Source organism: Argopecten irradians, chromosome 7, assembly GCF_041381155.1.
Source record: "Argopecten irradians isolate NY chromosome 7, Ai_NY, whole genome shotgun sequence".
NCBI lineage: Eukaryota > Metazoa > Mollusca > Bivalvia > Pectinida > Pectinidae > Argopecten > Argopecten irradians.
In genome coordinates, this window is record NC_091140.1 from 32,048,500 (window position 1) to 32,073,326 (window position 24,827).

The 24,827-nt window shown below is 36.2% G+C and overlaps 1 protein-coding gene across 1 annotated transcript in view; it reads left to right on the forward strand.

The window, feature by feature from the left end:
• The first annotated feature begins 4,177 nt into the window (after window positions 1–4,177).
• The window catches only part of LOC138328163 (transient receptor potential cation channel subfamily M member-like 2), a 33,513-nt gene continuing 12,863 nt past the window's right edge, over window positions 4,178–24,827 (forward strand). The window contains 19 exon segments of the mRNA XM_069274828.1: window positions 4,178–4,285; window positions 4,926–5,078; window positions 5,277–5,477; window positions 11,072–11,254; window positions 11,429–11,650; window positions 12,229–12,427; window positions 13,677–13,890; window positions 15,404–15,551; window positions 16,572–16,665; window positions 17,102–17,229; window positions 17,687–17,881; window positions 19,050–19,205; window positions 20,174–20,352; window positions 21,080–21,332; window positions 22,147–22,240; window positions 22,752–22,864; window positions 23,160–23,300; window positions 23,755–23,898; window positions 24,338–24,571. Of these exon segments, the coding sequence (XP_069130929.1) occupies window positions 4,283–4,285; window positions 4,926–5,078; window positions 5,277–5,477; window positions 11,072–11,254; window positions 11,429–11,650; window positions 12,229–12,427; window positions 13,677–13,890; window positions 15,404–15,551; window positions 16,572–16,665; window positions 17,102–17,229; window positions 17,687–17,881; window positions 19,050–19,205; window positions 20,174–20,352; window positions 21,080–21,332; window positions 22,147–22,240; window positions 22,752–22,864; window positions 23,160–23,300; window positions 23,755–23,898; window positions 24,338–24,571 (3,054 nt within the window). The 5' untranslated portion in view covers window positions 4,178–4,282.

Genomic DNA, 24,827 nt, shown 5'->3' on the forward strand with positions numbered 1-24,827 from the left:
ATTGTATAGATTGAAATCTGCCAGATAGATAAGACGTAAACCACCACAGCAGGACTTGACATTGATACATTTAAAAGTTTAAGTTTAAGTAGAAGTATTTTGTGATCAACAAGGTCAAAAGCTTTTTGTAGGTCTATAAAAAGCGGTTCCTATCATTTGACTAGTTGTCTATTTACCTATTAAGCCAAGTGTCCGAGCAGATTAAATGATGAGAGCTGTTTGACACGAGTGCTGAGATCGAAAGCCTGACTGAGAGCTCAGCTATGCAGTATGTATATATTTGGGTCAGATATTTGTAAAGATAGTATAAGACTACAAGCTTGCATCTTTAGGATTGTATCTTATGCTATAGATGACAACTGCCATTGAGATTTCATTCTGATTGAAGAGACTTTTTGATCTCAAATATTTTTGAAATGTCTAATTACATTATTAATTTACAAAATGTGATTATTGGTACAAATGTAAAACTGTGAAATCCCCCCCATGAATTTGTAGCATCAAGACTTTTTATACTTTTATAAGCAGTTATAAGACTTTTGCTAAGATCTTGAATACTAGCAGAAGTAATTCTCAATGGCATCATATACTGGAAAAAATCCAATCGAAATTTTTATTCTCAAGTTGTGAAAAAAGGTGATGACAAGACTTGATTTACCCATGCTTATGTTTGCCGCTTCGTCCTAATGCCTGTCATATTGACAATAATTGTGATTACTGCGCCAGAAGGCAATCAATTACTAGTGAAATGAAATTACCAACTAATTACCCATCACATAAAGGATATGTTGCATAAGCTTCATGTTGTAACCTCATGGTTAGTACATGTGTACACCATCGACATATACATTCTTATGTAATGCTACTTAAATTTTCTAGAAACCTTTCAAAGTTTTGCTAGGTATGAAATTTTTAATTGCGGTTTTAAAAGTTCTTGTCTTAATTGATTATTTAATAAATGGTTCTATACAAATTACTGACATATATCATTCTCATACCTTAAAGATAAACTATTTATCTTTTGATAATCTTTGAGTGCTTGATAACAAAAATTGGCCAATTTTGACGAAGTTATGGCTTGGATATATCGTAGAAATTTACAAAAATTATGCTTCATGTTATGTAGGTAGACATTTCCCTGTCCGGTCGAAATGTCGTATCGGCTTCTAATGATCACCAAAATATACGCTTGTGGTGGTAAAGTGTACCCGATAACTGTATAAGTGTTCATCTTACAATCTCCTTTGGAGTGGTTCATGACCCCGTTCTTCCCCCGTTGTGGAAACTACATTAAAACATCGTGTAGAGTCACTTACATTTATCCGTCACCGCCATGTTCATTTTTCTCTCGGAAACGCTTCTCGACTTACATATCGTGACTACATTATGCAAATTATGTAATGCTGTGCTTTTGGGTAAACTCGAGAGAAGCGGTCCGAAAAAAACAAATGAACTTGGCGGTGACGGTTAAAGGCCCACTACCTTTCCGAAACGGCTTTTAATTTTTAAGAATAGAAATGTTTAAAACGAGATTGATAATTTTGTAGAGTCGCAAAAGTTATCAACTTACCGGTAATTCTACACTTATCATCTACCTTCTGAACAATATAATTTAAATAAATAAAATGTTAATTTTCATAACGCGGGTGAGTCTTATGTTTCCCGCTCGTCGTCCTTAATGCCGCGCGGTAGTTGACTATCACTGCCCAGAAAGGCAAAACAGGTGAAATGAAACTCAACTGTCATCATATATTACGCGCAGGAAAACTTGCATAAGCTTCATGTTATAACCTCATCTTAGGCCATCGATATATATTTTTCTTATGTTATCTATGATTTTTAGAAACCTTTAATTTTGCTCGCGGAAAGGTAGTGGGCCTTTAAAGTAAGTGAGCTATACGATGTTTTAAATGGATTGTATTAGAACCAACTTTATGTAACATAATCACGGTTTGTAAAACAAATAGGATCCGTCATGTTTGATACTATACACAAGTATAAATATACTATATATATATTCTGTGGTTTAAAAATTTTCGTGCCAGGCCCACCTGTGCATCATGAGTGCCCAAAGACCATTTTTAGACGTTTTCACACAGTTCTTAAGTACGTTAGAAACCACCACCTTGCTCTTCCGTATTTTGGACTTCCGAAAAATGTGAACAGATCTACCCACGCCACTTATGCGTATGATGACTTATGTGGCTTAGCGTATGAGATACGAATGTCAGTGCAAACCTTGGCTTCATTCAACACATCTCGTCGGTAGGTAGAATGGAAATCAACTGCTACATGCAAAAATTGCTGTTTTTTAATTATTCCTCTCAATATCTGTGTCTAATGATCGCATCGAAAAAATGTAAACAACTACCGTTTGACCATATTCTCGCTTCGAGCTCCCCCATATGCCGTCTAAGCGCCTAAGTCAGAGGTACATGTACGCACCTCCAGCGCACCTCAATTCCGTTAACCTTCTCCACGCGTCCCGACGTTTATCAATGTGCTGCCGATCGAGGTCGAGCACGACTTGGTATTTGCATTCGGAACTCACCGGGAAAAAAGAAAACGGCGCCTTAGCAGACTACGCCACAAACAGATGATTGAAAATGGGCAATTTATGTGTGATCGACGAAGAACCGACAAAAAACCATGATATTGTATGTGAAAAATGTTTGATAAGATCGTGTAATTATCGATAAAACAGTTTTGTAGCGGGATCCATGTGCGAAGATGAGAGTCTCTCAGCCTCAGGCCTGACTCATGTGACATATACAATCAATCACTGCATCATTACGTCATGTGCAATTAGGCCTGTCTTTTATGCGTACATATCATTAGTTTCTATCGTGGTAGGCCCTACGGAGAATCATTAAATGTTTTGAATCCTGCAGAACTAGGTGCCGTGACTGTCTTGGAAGCTAATTTTTATTAGGGCTGAAACGATTAGTCGAATAATCGGAGGCGATTAGATTTAATGAAGCTAATTAGTGACTGATAATCGATTAATGATTTTATTAATCGTTAATCGTAACATGCATAGCAGTGCATTGTAAGCTGACTAAACACGTTGACAGATCATGGATTTCTGAGTAAGCCATTCCGACTGGAGTTTCGTCTCTTTATGTACATGTTTTGAACTCAACAAAACATAAATGATGTGAGAAATACTTGTTTAAATTACGTCTCTGTGGATGTTAAAGTCATTAATCAATGAAAAAGTGGATGTCATGAGAAGCTTGCAACACGCTGTTCGCCAATTTTCACTAGCGATCGACTCTATGTTGTTACGTCACGGAGGCCTAATCGCCGCCGGGACGCTCGGGAGCGGAAGGAGCTGTAATCTTGAACATTTAAATTTTACTATTGCATGTGTTTATCATATAAAATGAGAAAGTTTTTGTTCATATTCTAATTGAATATAAGAGTTGTTGATATATTTTATTTTTTTGATCACGGAAATAAAAAAGTTCATTGACGGAAATTTGGTCATGTCGCTCCGTGGCGGCCAGATTTGGTTGATTAGTCGTACGTGTGAAGGTCACGTCAAAACAGCAGGGTTAGCAGACTTGATTTAAACGATGTTTACGGAACGACAACACAGGAACGGAATTGACTGTCTTGGAAGCTAATTTTATACAACAGTAATAATATTGTGTGTAATGTTACCTTACCTTAGGCCTAGAGCCAACCGGTTTCAGCAATAATAGATAACTGTACAGCTGTGAAAAGTGCATTGTATATAGACACCCTGACACACTCCTTTTACATGTATATATACTGTTTACATGTAGGTCTACTGTACTACATTTTTTGTAGGCCTCTTGTCCAATGTATAGTACGTAGTTATATGTACATATTAATTGCTTTTGAATAATTGAAGACGGAAATGTAGTACTGGTAGGCGACCAGTTCTCGCCGTGTACCAGTTCTTGCCTTCGCATCTGAATCTGTAAGATTTCCACGCAAATCTAGCCAATAAAGCCTTCTTCTGATAGAAGACACTACCATGCTGATTTCCACAAATTTCTGATTTCTGTGATCATACAAGTACATATGCAATGGGAAGAATTGGTACTCAGCGAGAACTGGTCACTTGCCAGTAGAGCTTTTTTAAATACATTGGGAATGATAACCAATACATGAAGGTATTTAATTTTCTTCAGGACATATATTGTTTAGTTTTAGGGTGCCAATATGGATTACCAATGAGCAACAGAGTGAGACGTGATATTCCATCAAGTGTGCTGTTACTGGACTCACTGGACTGGATAACACTGGAATTATGGTAGGTGTTTCTGTCCAATAGCTAATTTCTATGGTTTTGGTTTGGTTTTCATTATGACATTTCACTATCCCCATCCTCGATATCCCATGCAGGGGTTATACTTAACTGAAGTTATATCCACCCCTGGACTATTTCATACATGATCATATAGCTGCCTTCAGTTTTACTATGAAATATCTAGGGGTGGATATAACGTCAGTTATAGTAACCCCTGGAGTATTGAGGATGCACTATCCCCTATCAGTAAAAATGATCATTATAAACATAAAAAATAAGTAGCAAGAGATTCTTAATTAAAATGCCTTTATAACCATATGTGATACATGTAGCAGGGATATTCCAATTACTTACAATTTACAAGCTTATAAGGAAGACCATATTTTTTTTATGAATAGGGACAGGTACAGTATAATTACCAATGTTATATATATTTTTCTAAATACAGAGCCAGGTAATGTATTTTGCAATAGATCTGCAAATTGATTAGAAGGATGAATAATAAATTAAAGCACAATGAAAATTATTTTGACTTGTATATTACTTCACCTTATTTTTCATCCCCCTTTTTTTTTTTAATTCATGGTCTAGTTTTTATGTTTGTATTATTTGGTCTAGTTTTTATGTTTGTATTATTTTGTAGAGTGATAATCAAAACCAAATGGTCACATCTTTCTTAATCCCTGTTGAACAAGATGCACCAAAGAGTCCCGAGGCAAATGTCTCCTGCTCCGTCGGATCTACGAAACGTTCGCCATCTATCTCCTACAGTCGACAGAGCAGTCATGATCATGAGGTGAAATCATTAGTCCACATTTAATGTGTTAAAATTTGTCTAGGATTGAGTTCTGTTTAAATCAGTAAAATTTGTCTAGGATTGAGTTCTGTTTAAATCAGTCTGCTTGAAAAGATATATACCTTTGGTCTTTCATTGAATTGTGACTTTTAAGACCTTGTTATGAAACAAATGTTGAATTTAAAATATTTCTGACAGTGTTTGGGAGCTGATGCTGATCCTTCAGAGAGTGCGTTACAGTATTATCTTGAAGATGATGTTGAAATGAACCAGCGAACCGTGACGTCATTCGGAGGGCTGTCCATTGACACACAGGACAGTGCCCGATATTATGACGCTCCATTTGACTGTGGTAACATCCAGTTCTCAAATGTACATAACCAGAAACCAGACATAGAGGTTTGTTTAGTGTTTATTTTCCATTTCTTCCATTGCAATGTCATTTCTAGACATTTTGCACTAAAATGTTGCGCTAATTATATTTTCTACCTAACATTAGTATTGTTACGTTTTCGCTTTTTGTTTTGTTTTGAAGAAGTATCCCACTTCTGACACCAATTGTGACGTATTCCGTCTATGTTTTATTCAGAAGAAGAATCACTTCTGACACCAGTTGTTAAGTTTCTCTCTTCGTTTAACCAAAGTATAAATAAAGTTCAAGTCCAGATTGTCAGGCGCCGGTGAAAAATATTAAACAAAGTCCGTATATGAGATATGTTTCCATTTATTCAAGTTGTATCAAATCAAGCAAAAGTTCAGGGTTTTCACTCAACAGCAACAACTATAAACGTAAGCTAATTCTTTTAATCAACTGTCCAACTTATCTAAACTCACTACAAAATAAACACTAACTAACATCATCTGACTGTCCAATGACTCCAGCTGTACCACTCGACTCACTTTCCACGAACTGCCCAACTGCTCGGCAAACTCCAAAGAACTGCAAAGATCTACAGCTATACCTCTCGACTCACTTTCCACGAACTGCCCAACTGCTCAGCAAACTCCAAAGAACTGCAAAGATCTACAGCTATACCTCTCGACTCACTTTCCACGAACTGCCCAACTGCTCCAAGACTCACTTTCCACGGCCAACTCCAAGGTCTCCTTCCCTTTTACTGACTCTAATTTACATCTCTATTCTTAGACTACTATTATTAGCTAGATACTCTATTCTAAGGATACTTATTTATAAAATGTTATTCTTAACTAAACAATCTAAACTAAGGATATATATTTATAGGATGGCTATGAATACACATGCATACCTAAAATAGGATGGCCCCTGAACTCTTTGTGACCCTGGCCAAAATTAGACCTAGCACATAGATACCATAACTAAAGATAGAACAATACTGAATATGCAAATTAAAGACTGACCCATGCAGCACAACTCCATCTGCTGCTAAAGATAGGCATCGGAATCACCAGAGAGCATAAGTATATAAATAACTCCAAAACTTAGATTAGGAATCCCCTATCCATTCTTAGCCTAATGACCGACCCTTACTACAGACAGCTCATTAGTTAGGCTCTATAGATACAAAATCACTGACCCTTGTTTACATATCATCTCCACTACAGTGCCCTAATGTTCTTACCACCATTACTACATCATTAGCGCTCTCAGACTGACCACAGCCCTTTCTAGACTACAAATGGCTTGGTTTACAGCTGGCGTTGACCATAACCGCCATCTCTATTTAACCCCTGACGGTCCGCTGACCCAATAACTACAAACTAATTGGACATGCTAATTGTTACACCAAATTAATGATCCTATTGATCTAATCTACCTATCATAGAGACTAACAAACTAAAACTACTTAAAACTACAATTATACTCAACCTTTATACACTAAAAACGCCACAGTATAGTTACGAAGGCAGGAATTCATCACTGCGCTAACCTAGTCAAAATCAATTTTGCAGTAAAATAGTATGTTTACCGGTGTAGCATGGTATTTTGGGGTCAATATACCATTATGGTGAAATGACCCCGGGGTACAGGGTACAGCATGGTATTTTGAATCATGGTATATTGACCCGGGGTCAATATACCATTATGGTTAAATGACCCTAGGGTCAAAATACCATTATGTTGGAATGAACCCCCCCCCCCCCCATGGTAAAAAGACCCCCCCATTCTAAAAGTTACTATAACACTTGAAGACATGATTTTTATTCCCCACCTTCTCCAAAACGGGGGATATTAATTTAATAATTTGGGTTTGTATGTCTGTCTGTCCGTCCATCTGTGACAATTCGTTTCCGTGCAATAACTGTAACAAATATAAACTGATTTTCTTCAAACTTAGTAACAAGGTTTAAATGCCTTAAGGGCTTGGCCAACTTTGATCGCGACTTTCAACGGACCTTATTGAGGGGAGTTATGGCCCTTTGAATTACTAAAAACGTCATTTTCTGCCATTTCCGTGCATTAAGTGTAACAAATGTAAACCAATTTTCTTCAAACTTAGTAACAAGGTTAAATGCCTTAGGGGCTGGCCAAGTTTGATCGTGACTTTCAACGGACCTTATTTAGGGGAGTTATGGCCCTTTGAATTACTAAAAAGTCAGTTTCTGCCACTTCTGTGCATTAAGTGTAACAAATGTAAACCGATTTTCTTCAAACTTAGTAACAAGGTTTAAATGCCTTAAGGGCTTGGCCAAGTTTGATCGTGACTTTCAACGGACCTTATTTAGGGGAGTTATGGCCCTTTGAATTACTAAAAAGTCAGTTTCTGCCACTTCTGTGCATTAAGTGTAACAAATGTTAACCGATTTTTTTCAAACTTAGTAACAAGGTTAAATGCCTTAAGGGCACGGCAAATTTTGATCGCAATTTTTAATGGAGGTTATTTAACAGAGTTATGGCCCTTTGAATTACTAAAAACGTCATTTTCTGCCATTTCTGTGCAATAACTGTAACAAATGTAAACCAATTTTCTTCAAAACTTAGTAACAAGGTTAAATGCCTTAAGGACTCGGCCACATTCGATCATGACGTTCAACGGACCTTATTTAGCGGAGTTATGGTCCTTTGCTTTAAAAAAAAAGTCAGTTTCTGCCACTTCCGTACAATAACTGTAATAAATATTAACAGATTTTCTTCAAACTTGGTAACAAGGTTGAAAGCCTTAGGTGTCTGGCCAGGTTCGATTAACTCTTTCAGCGGATGTTATGTATTAGAGTTATGACCCTTTAATTTACTACAAATGTCTTTTTTTTTTTGCCGTTTCTGTGTAATAACTAACAAATGTTAAAACTAATATTGTTAAAACTTGGTAACAAAGTTAAATGCCTTAAGGGCTTAGCCAAGTTCGATCGCCACTTTTGGCCAATCTTAATTAGCAGAGTAATGGCCCTCTGATTTAAGAAAAAAAGTCATTTTCTGCCACTTCCGTACAATAACTGTAATAAATATTAACCGATTGTGCGACGGACCTTATTTAGTGCAAACTTGGTAACAAGGTCAAATGCCCTAAGGGCTTTGCCAAGTTTGATTTGCCAATTTTGGCTGACATTATGTAGTGGAGTTACCCCCCTTTGATGTACTAATAACGTCATTTTCTGAGATTCCCTGTGCAATAATTGTAACAAATGTAAACCGATTTTCTTAATAGTTAGTATCAAAGTTAAATGCCTTAAGAGCTCAGCCAAGTTTAATAGTCACTTTTAGCAGACATTATTTAACACAGATTATGTCCCCTTCATTTACTAAAAGTTTACCTACAATATGTCCTGAAAGCGGGAGATGGAAATTCCACGAATTTGTTCGTTTCTTCTTATTTATGAAAAACTCCAAATTGGGATTAAGTTAGACTTATGGCTAGCAGTGGAAGGTTTTTTTTGTTTTTTTTTGTTTTTGTTTTTTTTTTTTTGGGGGGGGGTGTCAAAATACCATGCCCATGGTGAAATGACACCCCCCTTTCCCCATTTGAATGAATTCTTTTTAACTGACATATAACTGCCTTAAGTTTCAATGAAATCATATATATTATAATTTCAGTTGATATTAAGTATTATTTACAAAACCTAATGACTATGAGAACTTAAACTTAGACCTGAAAAGGGGAGGAGGTCAAAATACCATGGCCATGGTGAAATGACCCCCCCAACCCCAGTTTTTAGTTTTCAACTGACATTTAACTGCCTGAAAATACAATAAAATCATAAATATATCATTATTTCAGTTGATATCAAGTTACAAAAAACTAATAACTACGAGAACTTAAAGGCCCACTACCTTTCCGGAGCAAAATTTAAAGGTTTCTTAAAAACATTAATAACAAAAGAAAATATCTATATCGATGGCTTAAGATGAGGTTACAACACCAAAAATATGCAAGATTTCCTGTCTAATGTACGATAACAGTGGAGATTCATTTCGCTGTTTTGTCGTCTGGCGCAGTGATAATCAACTACCGCGCGGCATTTAGGACGACGGCGGGAAACATAAAACGACCCGCGTTATGAAAATTAACATTTTATTTATTCTAATTAAACAGTTCTTAAGGCGATGATAAGTTTGCTAGTAAACGTATAGTTAATAACTTCTGGGACTCTACAAAATTATTGATTTCGTTTTACATTCCTATTTTAAAAAATAAAAGCCGTTTCGGAAAGGTAGTGGCCCTTTAAGCTTAGAAGGGAAAGAGGGAGGGGGGGGGGTGTGTCAAAATACCATAGCCACCCCCCATCCTCGCGCCAATTACTTTTTTGTCAAATGACATTTAACTGTCTTAAGATACAAAAAAAAATCATAAATATCATGAATTTAGTTAATATTTATTGTTATTTACAGAAACTGTGAAAATGTGGACATCATATATATTGTAGGGAGGGGGGTTCAAAATACCATGGCCATGGTGAAATAACCCCCTCCCCACTTAAATATTATGATTTCAGTGAATATTAAATGTTATTTGCAAAAAACTATGACTATGAGATCTCAAAATACAATGGCCATGGTGACACGATCCCAACACCTTTCGAACTGTGTCCCCACTTTATTTTTTTCAAACCAACAATCTAACTGACTAAAGTTAGACTTAAATGATGTCCTTTGTGATTTTAGATACCATTTCATGTCGTTTATGGAATATAGGGTGAGAAAACTCATGATATTTTAAGTGTTATTTGTAGAGAATATGATATATTTACTTTAGAAGTGCAGAGGGGAATCAAAATACCATGGCTATGATGAAATAGACCCCATCCCGGTATTACATCAAAACACAAGAAAAAGGTTTCCACCATCTGTTTTGAAAGGAAAGAGGTCTCTGGAGTTGAAATGTAAAATTTGCTATCAATATTTTACTTGTTCTAAGAAAATATTACATCAAAGTTAACTGGAAAGTATGAAAGTTAGAAATCTAAGCTAGCATTACTTTTAAAAAGAAACTTGTTCACTATATCTCAAATAACCAATATGATGTATGTTTATTCTGTCTTCTCATTTTACAGAGTTATCTGCTCTTGAGGATAGTTATCGATTGTTACGTCATAATTTTGTGTGCAAGAATTACGTTTTTCTGTCTGAAAAGCATGGCATTATGTTCGCATACATACATGTGATGTAGCAATCAATTCTTACTAGCAAGGGCAGATTACCCTTTCTTTCATGTGCAAATGCAGATTATCTCTTTTAGATGGTTTCATTGAAATTTTGGAATGGGACTAACGCATGTACCACATGATACCCAATAACGTTTGTGTGAGACTAGTTTCTCCAGTGGTGATGGAATGTAACTCTTTGTAATCTTCCCGCTGAAGTAACATTAGGGTAGGATATCATCTTTTAACGTCATTCCATCACCAATAGAAAAAAATAGTTCCCCAAACGTTATCAGGTATCATATAGTAAGCGAATTAGTCCCATTGCAGACAGTATTCTGGATTTGCATGCAAAAAAATCCCTTAATTACTGTATGTCAGTGGAGGCTCTTCATATTGATCATATTCTTTTCATAAACTTCCTTAATTTGCAGCCAAAACGGCACTATGTGTGCATACCAAGTGATACGCCAAGTTGGGAGGTTACACAGTTTCTCGGGACGTACTGGAAAATGCGAAGTCCAAAGATTGTACTCTCCGTAATATCAGGGGTGAGACATTTCAAGCCATGGAAAAATCTCCGAGTGAAAGAACAATTTCAGAAAGCTATCATAAAGGTATGTTTAAAGCAAGCCACCAGCTGTATACTTCCAGCTGTTTGGTGTTTAATATCAGGGCTAGACGACAGTATAATAATAGATAACCAAAATGAACAGGTGTCCTTTTATGAAATTTATCATTATCACGTAAATCATAAAAATGGAGTTGAATAGTTGGAATGTTTTTTGTAGGCAGCAAATACAACTGAGATGTGGGTTGTAACGAGTGGGCTGGATGGAGGAGTTTCTAAGATTATCGGCGATGCATTTAGGGAGGAGAAGGCTCGACGGCTAAGCAACCGCACACAACAGAGTATGTTTCGACCAGACGCTGTACAAAAATTCCAGAAACTCACTTTAATAGGAATTCTACCCAAGGACGGTCTGAAATATGGTGACAAGCTAGATGGATCTGTAAGTTAGCTAGTGTTGGATGTGAAATTCTGAAATGATTTAGGATTTTATAATTGGTAAATTCACTGAAATTGAGTTATTGACCTTTGTTCTTAAAACATTATTTGCATTTAATTTAGAAACATAGTAACCTAATGAGTGGTCAATAATATGAAGAGATTTCGATGAAATTTGTTAACTTGTGCAGTCATGTATATGTTGTAACTCTGGTGAACTCTAGCAGCAATATACATTGTATACCTTATTGTCTATAGGGAACTTCTCTTAGCTCAGTCGGTTGAGCATAAGACTAGCTAGTGACCCAGAGGTCCTGAGTTAGATCCCTATAGCTCTGTTCTTTTAAGATTAAAATATACCAGTGACATTTATATAATTTTATTGAATTGATTTGCTAATAATTAGACTGATTCATTTGTAACAAGTATTCATTCAAAATTCATTAAGATTTTCATTTAACTGGACATGTTCGTTCAAATATATCAACAGGGAAACTGTTATAAAATAGATACACACTGTTGAAAAGCTATTAGCAGTGAAGCTCTAGAATTATATAAACACACATTGTTGTGTTTTGACAGGAAGGTGTTGGGCTTAAGAACGAGGGTCACCAGCCCGACAGTGATAAATATGAGCTAAACCCCGATCACACCCACTTTATGATCGTAGAGGAGGAAGATCTCGACCGAATGTTCTTCACCAACATCAGGTGTACACTAGAGAAGGAGTTCGAGTTTCAACTTGGACGACCACGGCGACTCAGAAGAGTGTTTAGCTGGGGTAAGATTATCATTTCCATAAAACCAGAATAATTTTAATACTAGGTTATCTCCCCCTAGTTTGAAACTTTGGAAACCAAATTCAGACAAATAGCAGAAAGAAAAAAAATTTACCAAGCCAATTTTAGCAATGATTTTGATTGTCCATAGGCTGATGATGAGTCTAGGGTAAGATAAGCATTATCATTGAATCAGACATGTACAATGAAAATAAAGATGAATGAAAGATATCCTGAACAATAGGAACATTTAGTTTTTGGAGTTTTATTTGAAAATATTATACCTTTGCTTCCTTTTCACTATATAAAGAGTAGAGAATAGCAATGCTATTCAAATCCAATCGTAATCCAGTCGTTTAAAACCGCTATTTACTGGGTAAATAGTCGTTCGAACTATTTACCTGAAAATGAGCTATATACCTGCATTCAAATTTTCGCTGACTTTTGCTTAATCATGAACTTGATTGGATAACGCATTGGGAGTACTTCATTCGGAACTTCTCTGACTGTATCTCATTTCCAACAAAAAAACACAAAGCGCTTAGGTGATCTAGATTTGACGCTGCGGACGACAACTTTTTTACAACATGGCCTCCAGATTCGACAACCTAGACGAGGAATCTCTCGAAAAATTGTTGGCCTATAGGGACAGTGGAAATACACAGCAAGTTGTAAAAACAGCAGTTAATATTTCAAAGGAATACCTACGAGAAAAATCACTGGGCACTATCGATGATATGGAATGTGGAACAAGTGAAAATATCTACGGGTTTTATGTTATAGCATTTTTCTCAACGTTATAATAAAACACATATTGAATGGGTTTATTCGAGAAATTTCACTTTTATTGTCCCCCTTGAAACAACTATTTCCCTCGGCTTCGCCTCGGGAAATAGTTTATGTCTCGGGGGACAATAAAAGTACTATTTCCCTCATACCCATTCAATAACTGTATACTAGTGGTTAAGGTGTCCCAACATATTACCAAAAGCCCTCCACCTCTGTGTTGAGAATCTGATACCATGTTGGGAAGTTGCCAGGTACTGACAGCTGGTCTGTGGTTTTTGTTCAGGTATTCTGGCTTTCCTCTTTCATTTAAACCTAGCAAATCTCTAAATGATCACGACCCTGGATGTTAATAGAATGTTAAACTAATGAAAACAAAGCAAAGATTTATAATAAGAAAGTGATAAAGGTGTTTAAGAAGAGGTAACAGGTATTTTCAATAAATTGATTTTTTCCACATTACAGGTTCAGATGAGTGCAATATGAACAGTTACAATGATAATATGTATAGTTCAAACGACAAGACGATCCCTGTGATTAGTCTGCTGGTCCAAGGCTCCCCTAAGAATGTGGAGCATATCCTGTTCTACCTAAGCAATAAGATGCCAGTGGTGGTTCTCAAGGGCAGTGGAGGATTCGCGGACCTCTTAGCCTTCGCCTACCAGGAAACTCAGGAAAGGTTTGTCATCTTAACATGGAAATACTGTATTAATATAAACCACAATATTTGGCGTCTTTCTTACTTTCAGCATACAATGTATTCATGGATACAAAAATTCTTCATCAAGGGCTCTTCATGGCAATGATGTATTTAGGTATATATTTTTAGGTCACCTGAAACAAAGACTCAAGTGACCTTTTCTAATTGCCTTTTGTCCGTCGTCGTGCGTCGTCCGCTGTGTGTTCGTAAACAATTTACATTTTCGACTTCTTCTCAAAAACCACTGAAGCAATTTCAATGAATTTTTGCACAAACCTTCTTAGGCATAAGGCCAATCAAAATTGAATTATATAACCCACACCCCCCCAGGGGGCTGTGGGAGGGGCCAAAAGGGGTAAAATTGACTAAAATTTCAAAAATCTTCTGCTCCATTCACAGATGTGGTAGAATCAAATACTCTTCATGGATAGAAAGGTCTCAAGGCCCTCTACAAAAATTGTGAATTATATGACCCTGGGGTCTCAGGTTTCCCCCTGGGGATGGGTATAAGTTTACTATAGTTTATATAGTGAAAACACATTTTGGAGCATTATTTGGTCATTTATAATAGAAAATAAGTCAAATGTTGTCAGAATTATCCCTATGAGATGGCCATTGAATCCTATAAACAAATTTTCCATGACTGACCCCCAGGGGCCTTAGGGGCAGGGCCGAAAGGGGTCAAATAGGCTTAAACTTCAAAAATCTTCTTCTGAATTCACAGATTTGATGGAACCAGATATTCTTCATAGATTGGAAGGTCTTTAGGCCCTTTACAAAAATTGTGAATTTCATGGCCCTGGGATCTCAGGTTTTCCCCTGGAGGGGGGGTCAATTTTACTATAGTTTATATTGGAAAAACACATTTATGAACATTATTTGCTTAGTTTTAATAGGAAATGAGTCAAACTGGGTTAGAATTATTAGCCCAGGGGCCTTAGGGGTAGGGCCAAAAGGGGTCAAAGGGGATCTTCTTCTGAATTCACAGGTGTGATCAAACCAAGTAATCTTCATAGATTAAAAAGTGTTAAAATCACTGACACTGACTGACTTCTAGTTTGGTAAAGCAAATTGGAATTTTAAGCATAAGGTTTGGTAACATAATACACTATCAAAATGAAAAACAAAAAATAAAAATTCTAAAAGGTTCAACTTTAAAGTTTATTCTAATTCGTAAATACTTTTTACAGATTTGAACCAACTTTGCAATACTTCTTGGGCTTCTTGTAAGCTCACCTTGCCTGAAGGGCCGGTGAGCTTATGTCATGGCGCGGCTTCCGTCAACCGTCCGTCAACATTTCCTTTAAATCTCTACTAGTCATAGACCACTTGTTTTATGGTTGCTCTTATTTCATTATTGTATGAAGTACTAGACAAGACTAACATTGTTGAAGCTTGGGGACTGAAAAGTTTATGTTTACCTCAATCTATATTGTTTAAACATCTTTTATGCATATTTATCAGTTTTAATACATTGATTTTTATGTTGTAGGACTGATCCAGACTTTCTGGAAACATTCCTGAAGCCGGAGTTAATCAAGTTGATATGTAAAGCATATCCAAACGACTTCAAGGATAACGATCTGGCGAGGAACGAATTCAGGGACAAGATATTACAATGTGTAGACTTAGCTCAGGAGGTTAGCAAAATTGAACTTGATTTTCTATAATTAAGCTTGCTAATAGAAGAAACAAAATGTAGGCCACAGTGACCTACATTTTGACCTTTGATCTACATCAAAGAATATGCTATTTCAAGCATTATCTCCCCTAATACAGGAAAAATAGATTCACTTAGGCCAAACAAAATTAATTCTTAGTTTCTCAGGCCCCGCCGCATCGACATTTACCCCCCGCACCAACGTTTTTATGCGCCATAACTTAAAAATTAAAATCGAGACCGCCGCATCGAACGCACCCCAAATTTCCATTCGAACTCGCCCGAAATTTCCATTCGAAAATGCACTCGGAAATTGGCTCCAATTTTAGTATACTCCTTTCATTTCCGGTAAAAAATGTCTGCCGATGTCAGCATTTGCTCAAAACGGAATGTTTCCTCCCAGGATTATGTATTTTCAACTGGATTTCTTTGGATATAGTGACGATTGAGATATTTAAAAGCTGTTCTTAAAGACTGAGTAAGAATTTACATTTTCTACACGTGTTTTCATTGATTTTCATGTCCTTCAAGTGAGAAAAAAATAAAATGTTATCTGCTGCATTTGTTTTCAGAGAAATAGAAAATAAAAAATATTCCCGCCGCCCGCACTGACTTTTTAAAAAAGTGGCCTGAAAAACTAACAATTAATTTTTTTTGGCCTTGGATCAGATCATGTGCTATCTGCTAAAAGCAGGTCATTGTTTATATGATCATCCTCAATATTCCAGTGGTTACTATCACTGTTGATATATCCACCCCGAACTATACCCCATAGTAAAACTGAAAGAGAAGACTACTTGTGGCATGCAGAGCCTTCAGTTTTGCTATGACATAGTCCAGGGGTGGATTTCAACAGTGATAGTAATCCCTGTAATATCTAGGATAATTCATTTATATGATATACAATTATCATGTATTTTTATTCTAGTCTCAATTAATGTTTCATTAATTAAATCATCTTATTCATTTCTATGTTTAATATTATTCTTGTTGCCTACAGGACGATCAAACATTTATGACTGTTGTGAGCATGCAAGGTTGGGATGCCAATTTAAAAGATCTGGACAAGTATTTACTCAAAGCCCTCTTCAAATGTAAGTTCATCAAGGCAAAATACTAGTGCATATTTTTTTGCCATTAATCCTGTTAAAATTCATAAATGCAACTTGCTGATTTTTATGCACAAGTATTAATTAATAGTAAAAATGTATGTTGAATTATTGATAGGCAGTATCAAACTATTGTAAAAGAACAGGAAAAAATACATATTCCTGTCAAATGCCCTGACCAGGAATCAAACCCACGTCTCTGGTGTGAAAACATATGGCTCTAAAGACTTAGCTAATGCTCCATCAGCTGAGTGACAGAGACCTATTAAACGCTATGTACAAGCTACATAGATCAACTCCTTTTATTGTAACAGTAAAATCAGAAGTTTTTATTAATTATATTACTTGAATTGATAATGTCAAATCATTTCAAATTTTATACAGACAGTTTTGATTCTATGTATTGTTCCTTTGCTGACAGCAGAGAAGCAGGTGGCCAGTAAATGGAAGGAACAGCTGTATAAGAATCTCCAATTAATTCTGGACTGGAATCGTCCAGATTTAGTTCAGACCCAGATATTTCAGCGAGACGACTACGCCAAAATCAAGGTATAAGGGATTTAAAAGCTCCATCTTTATAAGATAAAGAAAGTGTGCGTCATATTTAATTCTAGCAATTGACCCAAACATATATTACAGATTTAAATTTCCTGTCATGTTAAATGCATGCTGGTATATATTTATTTGTCCTTTCAATTATATTTGCTTTTTGATACATCTGGATGTATATGCTTTCTATTTAAATTTAATGAAGTATCTCATTTATTGTACATTTATTTACACTTTTCCAAATATAAAAACATAGAACAGTGTAAACCAGATGTCACCTGGAGCAGCATATTTGGCTGACACAGTCAATTTTTCAAATTATACATGTTTTAATTGCATAAATAAAGGAAAATACCATACATTGGGATACACAGGTACATTGTATGTGGATTCAATTAGACGAGGATTGATTTCGAAAAATTGTATCGTAAACAGAAATGTCCACAATGTTTTTTAGTTGAACAAGGAGCTGTTGGAGAAGGCTTTGCTGAAAACTGACAGAGAAGAATTCGTGGACTTGTTTCTTGACCATGGAATTCAGATCCACAAGTTTTTGAACCACAAAAAGTTCAAACTTCTCTTTGAAAGAGCTGAAGATCGAGAATTTTTCACAACAGTGTGCTTGGAAGGAGCTTTAAACTTCAGTAGTGTGGTGAGCTTACAGTTTATATGTCAATTGAGTTTTCTTTTATATACTTATCATGTAGTATTGGTTTATTCAATACACTCATGTTGTCTGAGGCTGTATTACATCCATGGCTACCAAAGCAATACAACCTTATCACGTCAATGTGTCCACAAAATGTTACTATCTTGACAAAATTTGAATGTCATTTCCAGAAACAAGGCAGGTTTTACTGTCAAGGAAGCAAACAGCAGGATTTGCGTTAAAATATGCAATTTTCATGTATGGAGAATTGACTTGCATGCAGACTCGGTTTTCTTAAAACTTCTTAGAGTTTCCAGAACTTGACCTTCTGTCCGTCCTTCTGTCCGTTAACAATTCTTGTTACCGCTATTTCTCAGAGAGTACAGAAGAGATCTGTCTCAAATTTCATATGTAGGTTCCCCTAGGGCCCTAGTTGTGCATATTGCATTTTGGGACCAATCGGTCAACAAAAGCTTGTTACCACTATTTCTCAGAAAGTACTGAAGGGATCTGTCTTCAATTTCATGTGAAGGTTCCTCTAATGGTCTAGTTGTGCATATTGCATTTTGGGACCAATCAGTCAACAGGATGGCTGACAGGCCACCATCTTGGAATTTGGTTACCGCTATTTCTCAGAAAGTACTGAAGTGATCTGTATCAAATTTTATATGTAAGTTCTCCTAGGACCTTAGTTGTGCATATTGCATTTTCGGACTGATCGGTCAAAAAGATGGCTGACAGGTAGCCATCTTGGATTTTTATTATTGAAGTTTGTTATTGTTGTATATATCAGAAAGTACTCGAAGGATCTTTCATATGTAGTAAAATGTAGTAAAAGTTTGAAAAACAGAGAAAAGATCCCTCTTTCGTTTGTCAGACATAGATCATTCTTTGGTGGGCGCCAAGATCCCTCTGGGATCTCTTGTTTTCGGGATGCAATTAATTATTTTTTATATTTTGAAATTGAAGTAAAATTAGAAGCTCAAACTTTTCAATGGTGGTAATGGTGTAAAGTAAGTAACTTTTGTAACTGAAGAAATACTAAATCATTTGCTCCTGTTTGTAATAGTGAAAAAATACCATTTGTCAGCGGTGGAGCATCTTTAATATTGTTGTGTATAAAACTCCATATAAAATTCATCAAGTTATCCATGATAATTATATTTTCCAGGAAGCTGACCTACCTCTACAGAAAGAATTCCTCTCCAATGATCTGAATCGTCTGATTAACAAGTTGAGTGGTATCAAGGATTTTGTCCAGCCATATGAATTGTCTATGAACTCTGCTGGACTGTATGTTTCTAACCCAGCTGTGGCTGAGAGAAAGGTACGTCTATGATGACTCACTAAAATATTGGTATTATAGATTTCTGACAAATTACCAGTATCAAATATGGACCTATTTATAATGTCAAAAAAGTGAATCTGTTGCTAGTATCTTTTACTGAACAGTTTCCTATACTTTAACACATATAGACCTATGCTCTTTCTGTCCTCTGTCTAATAGCCCAAATAAAGCAGTGCATACGGTGACAACAAAAGATTACATCATAGCCATGTTTTAAAGTGCCATATAATAGGAAGAAATCTTTAGGTAAATGCTGTATTCTCTTACAATAGAGATTTGATTTGTTTTATCATGCAATGATAGAGGGTTTTGCAATCTGAAAATATTTGAATTTTTTTTGTTCTGTATGTGATAATCATAAGATTAAGATAATTTAGAGACTTCAGTCATTATTATATATATATAATTTTTTATTTAGATTTGGTCATTGTGTTAATATCGCTGGCAATTAGATGCAGTAATTATGCAATGAAAGCAAATTTGAAATATCTTGGTGTAACCCATTGGCAGTAAAAATAAAAGCCAGCTTATATAATTTATCATGTGTAATGTTGGATCATCCTGCTTAGTTTAACTGTTATGAAAGTTTACAATAACTAGCTTTATCATAAGAGGTTTATAATGGACTTTTCCGATGATCAGTGTTTTTATATTATACAGGCACTGAACTGTCTCATCATATGAGCTGTAAGTCATATAATATTTTGAAGCCTATATTTTCACACACCACATGGTTTAATAACAGTAAAGTTACCATGGAAACATAACAGGGACTTCTGGCCCCGATTTCTCGAAACAAAAGTGCAGACTTAAGTCAAAACTGAAGTTTTTTCCCTTATGTAACTTCTATTGCAATTTATGACTTAAGTTAGTTTTTGACTTAAGTTTGTTTCGAGAAATCGGGTCCAGATTGGTATTTTATTTCAGTTTGTGTTTATATTATACAGGCACTGAACTGTCTCATTATATGGGCTGTACTGATGAACCGACAGAAGCTGGCTAAAGTCCTGTGGCAGAGGTGTGAGGAACCCATAGCTATGGCCCTCATCTGTAGCAACATGTACAAGGAACTGGCCAAGAACTGTATAGAACTTTACCTACGGACAGAGATGGAAAACAAGGCGAAGTAAGTTTGTCTCTTAGAAAGTCTGTGTAACAGTTTGATATCATGGTTGTTGTAGATATGTTTGTTTATTTGTGTATATAATTGGAAGAATTCTTTGGAAAGTTTTGTCGCTCGTCCATAAATCTTGTCTGAACAACTCTAAATTACTCAACCAATTTCCCTGAAACTTTACAGTGATGTTGGGAACCAAGTGCAGATGTACATGAAAACTTTATTATTGGAATGCTTTGGATGCCATGGTAACCAGGTCATTATACACAGGTTTTGTAAAATGGCCAATAACTCATTAGTCTTTGGATCAATTTTCTTCAAACTTAATCATTTATCAAGTTGTGTAACATTTCTGGGGCCGCGATGGCCGAGTGGTTGAGATGTCTCGACATATTACCACAGGCCCTCCACCTCTGGGTTGTGAGTTCGAATCTCATGTGGGGCAGTTGCCAGGTACTGACACTGGTCAAAGTTTTTTCTCCGGGTACACGACTTTCCTCCACCAACAAACCTGCCATGTCCTTATATGACCTTGGCTGTTAATAGGACTTTAAACTAATGAATCTACTTTCACACATCGCATGGTTTAATAACGATTAATGTTACTATGGAAACACAACGGGGACTTCTCATTGGCATTTTATCTTAGGTGTAATACTTTACATGTATTAGATTATCAACTCTCTGCTTCTCTCCTAAGAGTGTTTAGTAATTCAACTATTTTTTATTATTTTAGTGACTTTGGTAAGATCGCACTAGGTGTGTTGGACATCAGTTTCCGAGACTCTAGTGCTCAGGCCTACAACATCCTGTGTAAACAGCTACCTGATTTCAACAACAAGACAACCCTGGAAATAGCCCACGACGCTAACTACATGAACTTTATTGCACATCCCTGCTGTCAAAAATGGCTGACAAAAAAACTTTTCGGCGCCATTCATGTCAAAGAAGTTCACTGGGGCATCTTTAGGCTTCCCTATTGGTTCAAGGTAAATAAATATTTCCACTTAGTATTACATGTATCAACTTTCTGTATAGCCATTTATGTTTGCAACCTGTATCTTTTTTTTTCAAGATAAGGCGGACTATAACATATATGTATATCATGTACCATTGATGACAGTCAGGATGTATGTGCTAGTATGTCATTTTTAGCCCTCCTGGCCCGAAGGGTTGGTGAGCTTATGTCATGGCGCGTCGTCTGTCGTCCGTCCGTCTGTCAACATTTCCTTTAAATCGCTACTTGTCATTGAGTTCTGCATGGACTGTAACCAAATTTGGCCACAAACATCCTTGGGAGAAGGAGAACAGAACTCGTATAAATTTTGGCTCTGACCCCCGGGGGGCAGGGCCAATAGGGAAAATAGAGGTAAATCACTACTTGTCCTAAAGTTCTGCATGGATTGTAACCAAATTTGGTCACAAACATCCTTGGGAAAAGGGGAACAGCACTTGTATGAATTTTGGCTCTGACCCCTGGGGGCAGGGCCCAATAGGGAAAATAGAGGTAAAATTCTATAAATCGCTACTTGTCCTAGAGTTCTGCATGGAATGTAACCAAATTTGGCCACAAACATCCTTGGGGGAAGGGGAACAGAACTTGTATAAATTTTGGCTCTGACCCCCCGGTATTCACAACAGTACTTGGCATTACAAAACAGGTGAGCGATACAGGCCCGCTGGGCCTCTTGTTCAGTTATTAGTCTGACTTGCCTGATGATTTTTTTATTAAAGACTTTAGTGTAAATATAATGTATGAAACTTTAATTTGATATCATAATTATTTTTCTTTGTTTCTGTTAGATCTTGGCAAGTGTTTTTCTGATATTGCCAATGTTTTTTTGGATAAACTTTTCATCTGGATCTTTGAGAAGGGTCAAAGGAATCACAGTCAATGGTAAGCGCTTTCTTCTTTATACTTTTTACTCCTATGAAATTGAAAGACGTTTTTCTCCAGCTCTTTACCTTTATGGGGCCTATATGACCGTATTGTAGATGGTATATGGCTATAGATCTCAGTTGATGCTCTTTTCCACAGAACTCAAGCAATCAAAATCTAGTAATTCTTCACTATAACATAAAACCAGTTCATGAATTCAAATATCATCAAATTTTGCATTCATGTCTTTAAAAAATATCAGTTCAATCTTAACTAAACTTGCAATATAGATAGAGATCATCAATAAAACCTCAGTTAATTCATATTTTGATTCATCCAAAATCTTTGAATTTGTTAATGATACAATCAGTTGAAAAATGACACCATTTTCACACAGACATTTATTTGTAACTACCTGGTAACTAATCTCAAGCAGACTGTAATAGAGTAAATTAATGTCAAAATGGCGAGACAGATAATTACTAGAGACAATTCTGGTTTTTATTTTACTATTGTTTTATATTCTTAGACTCTATTTTGATGGAGGACGATGATGAGGAGGGAGAATCTGACAGCAATTACGAGGATGAGGATACGGTTCTACCATCGTCCAAGTCTATGCTGGAAAACGAACTTAGTAATGTAATTACTCAAAAACATATAAGAAATGAAATACATATATCTCTCAACTTTATCATTAACTTATTACTTACTATGACTAACATACTGTATAAGCTATTTATTAATACGAATCCTTATGGTCCATTCATAAATAACAAATTTTTAAACTTTAATTTTTTCAACCCTAGCATATATATTCTCTCAGTTTATCAATTAACCTGATACTTACTTCAGTGATATACTTTATGATCTATTAACTATGGATTTTGTTGGTCTGTCCATAAACAACTGTTAAAAAAATCTTTATATTTTGCAGATAAGTAAGAAGAAAGGTCTGAAGAATGTGAAGGTGAAGATAAAGAGTGCCATGAAGTCTAACAAGAAGAGACACCTAGCCATATGGAGGAGAATCCAGCTTCTGTGGGTGGCACCCATCACTAAATTTTGGTTAACACAGGTAATGTAGATCTTTTCTACTGTAGCAGGACTAGACCGGGTCGATTGTCAGTAACCAGGTAGCTCAGGCAGTAGAGCATGCGGCTGGTGTTCAGAGGTCCTTGGTTCAAACCTCTCCTGATATTACAAAGAAATTCTGTCGTACTAATGTAAAGTGGACCCATATGATAATGCAGACATTGATATATATAAACTTTAGTCCAACAACTCACAATCTGAACAGAAATTACTGATTATAAATAAGTAGAAGGAATTCAGTCGTCTGGAATATTTGCAATCCGGATGGTTTTCGTGGGGCACGCAAGTGTCCAGATTATTGAGGTCCACTGTAGTGTACATTTAATTTTTTGAGCATATCAACTTATCTGGTTGTCATTCGTACTTTGTAATTTTATCAGACACAAACCTGTATATCTAAACACTAACCATGGTACCATGTCTCTCTTCCTCTCCAGGCTTTCTACTTTGTGTACCTGGGAGTATTTTGCCTGGCAGTACTCTGGCCCAGCTGTGGAAATTTGACCCTTGACCTTGTGGTGTGGCTCTGGACGGCGGTCATCCTTACTGAACTGGTCAGGAGAACTTATGTCAAACACCAAGTGAGTCTCTTACTTATGTTATAGCACAACAGACAGTACATTTGAGAAAGCTAATTCCATCTGTAGTTGTCATTGTTTGACACAATGTCATATCATTGGATTTATGGGGCTTAAGTTCCATAGAGGGCTAAGTACTAGTCCATGTAGTACAATATAAATTTATTATCAAAGAGACAACAGATAATGTCACAGTATTGTGTATGTGATTGAATGATCAGTAGATAAATGAGGTAATTCTTTTAAGCATCTACTTCCAGCAAAAATATAATGGTAACTGTTGACCCTGACAAGCCCATGTCACTTTGACTGGAAGATTAGAACCCAGAGCATGAAAAGAGAAAAAGGGGTTTAAACTCTTATAAAGTGCTATTTGTCATTAACAGTTCTGAATGGTTTGTTGTGTTGGTAATAACCAGGTTAACAAACTTTTATTCCACAGAAATACAAAACTGGTTCCCTGTTCTCACAGTGTTTGGAGATTACCTTGATCCTGATATTCCTTATCTGCTTCCTCTTCCTACGAATTATACCTCACTGGTTTGTGTACGCCAACATCAATGCCGCCAAAACCGTGATGAGCATGGGACTTATCTATTTCTTCTACCGTCTACTGGGAACGTACCTACTCATCAGTCCCACCCTCGGGCCTATGTTAGTTCGCATGAGTCGAATGGTAAGTAAATCTTGTGGCAAATGTGTGCTTAATCATATACATAGAGGACCTTACATGAGTGGCTATGTAACCTGGAATTTATTAAAACGATGGTTTAGGTGAGTGGCATACAAAATGTGTCAACTTATTTAACAAGTTTAATATTTTGTATTATGAAGCCACAAGTGTAAGATTCTATTTATTGCATAATTACCAGTATTGTAAATCAAACAATAGGTAAAACTTTCATTTTAGTTTCTATTAATATTAAACATGT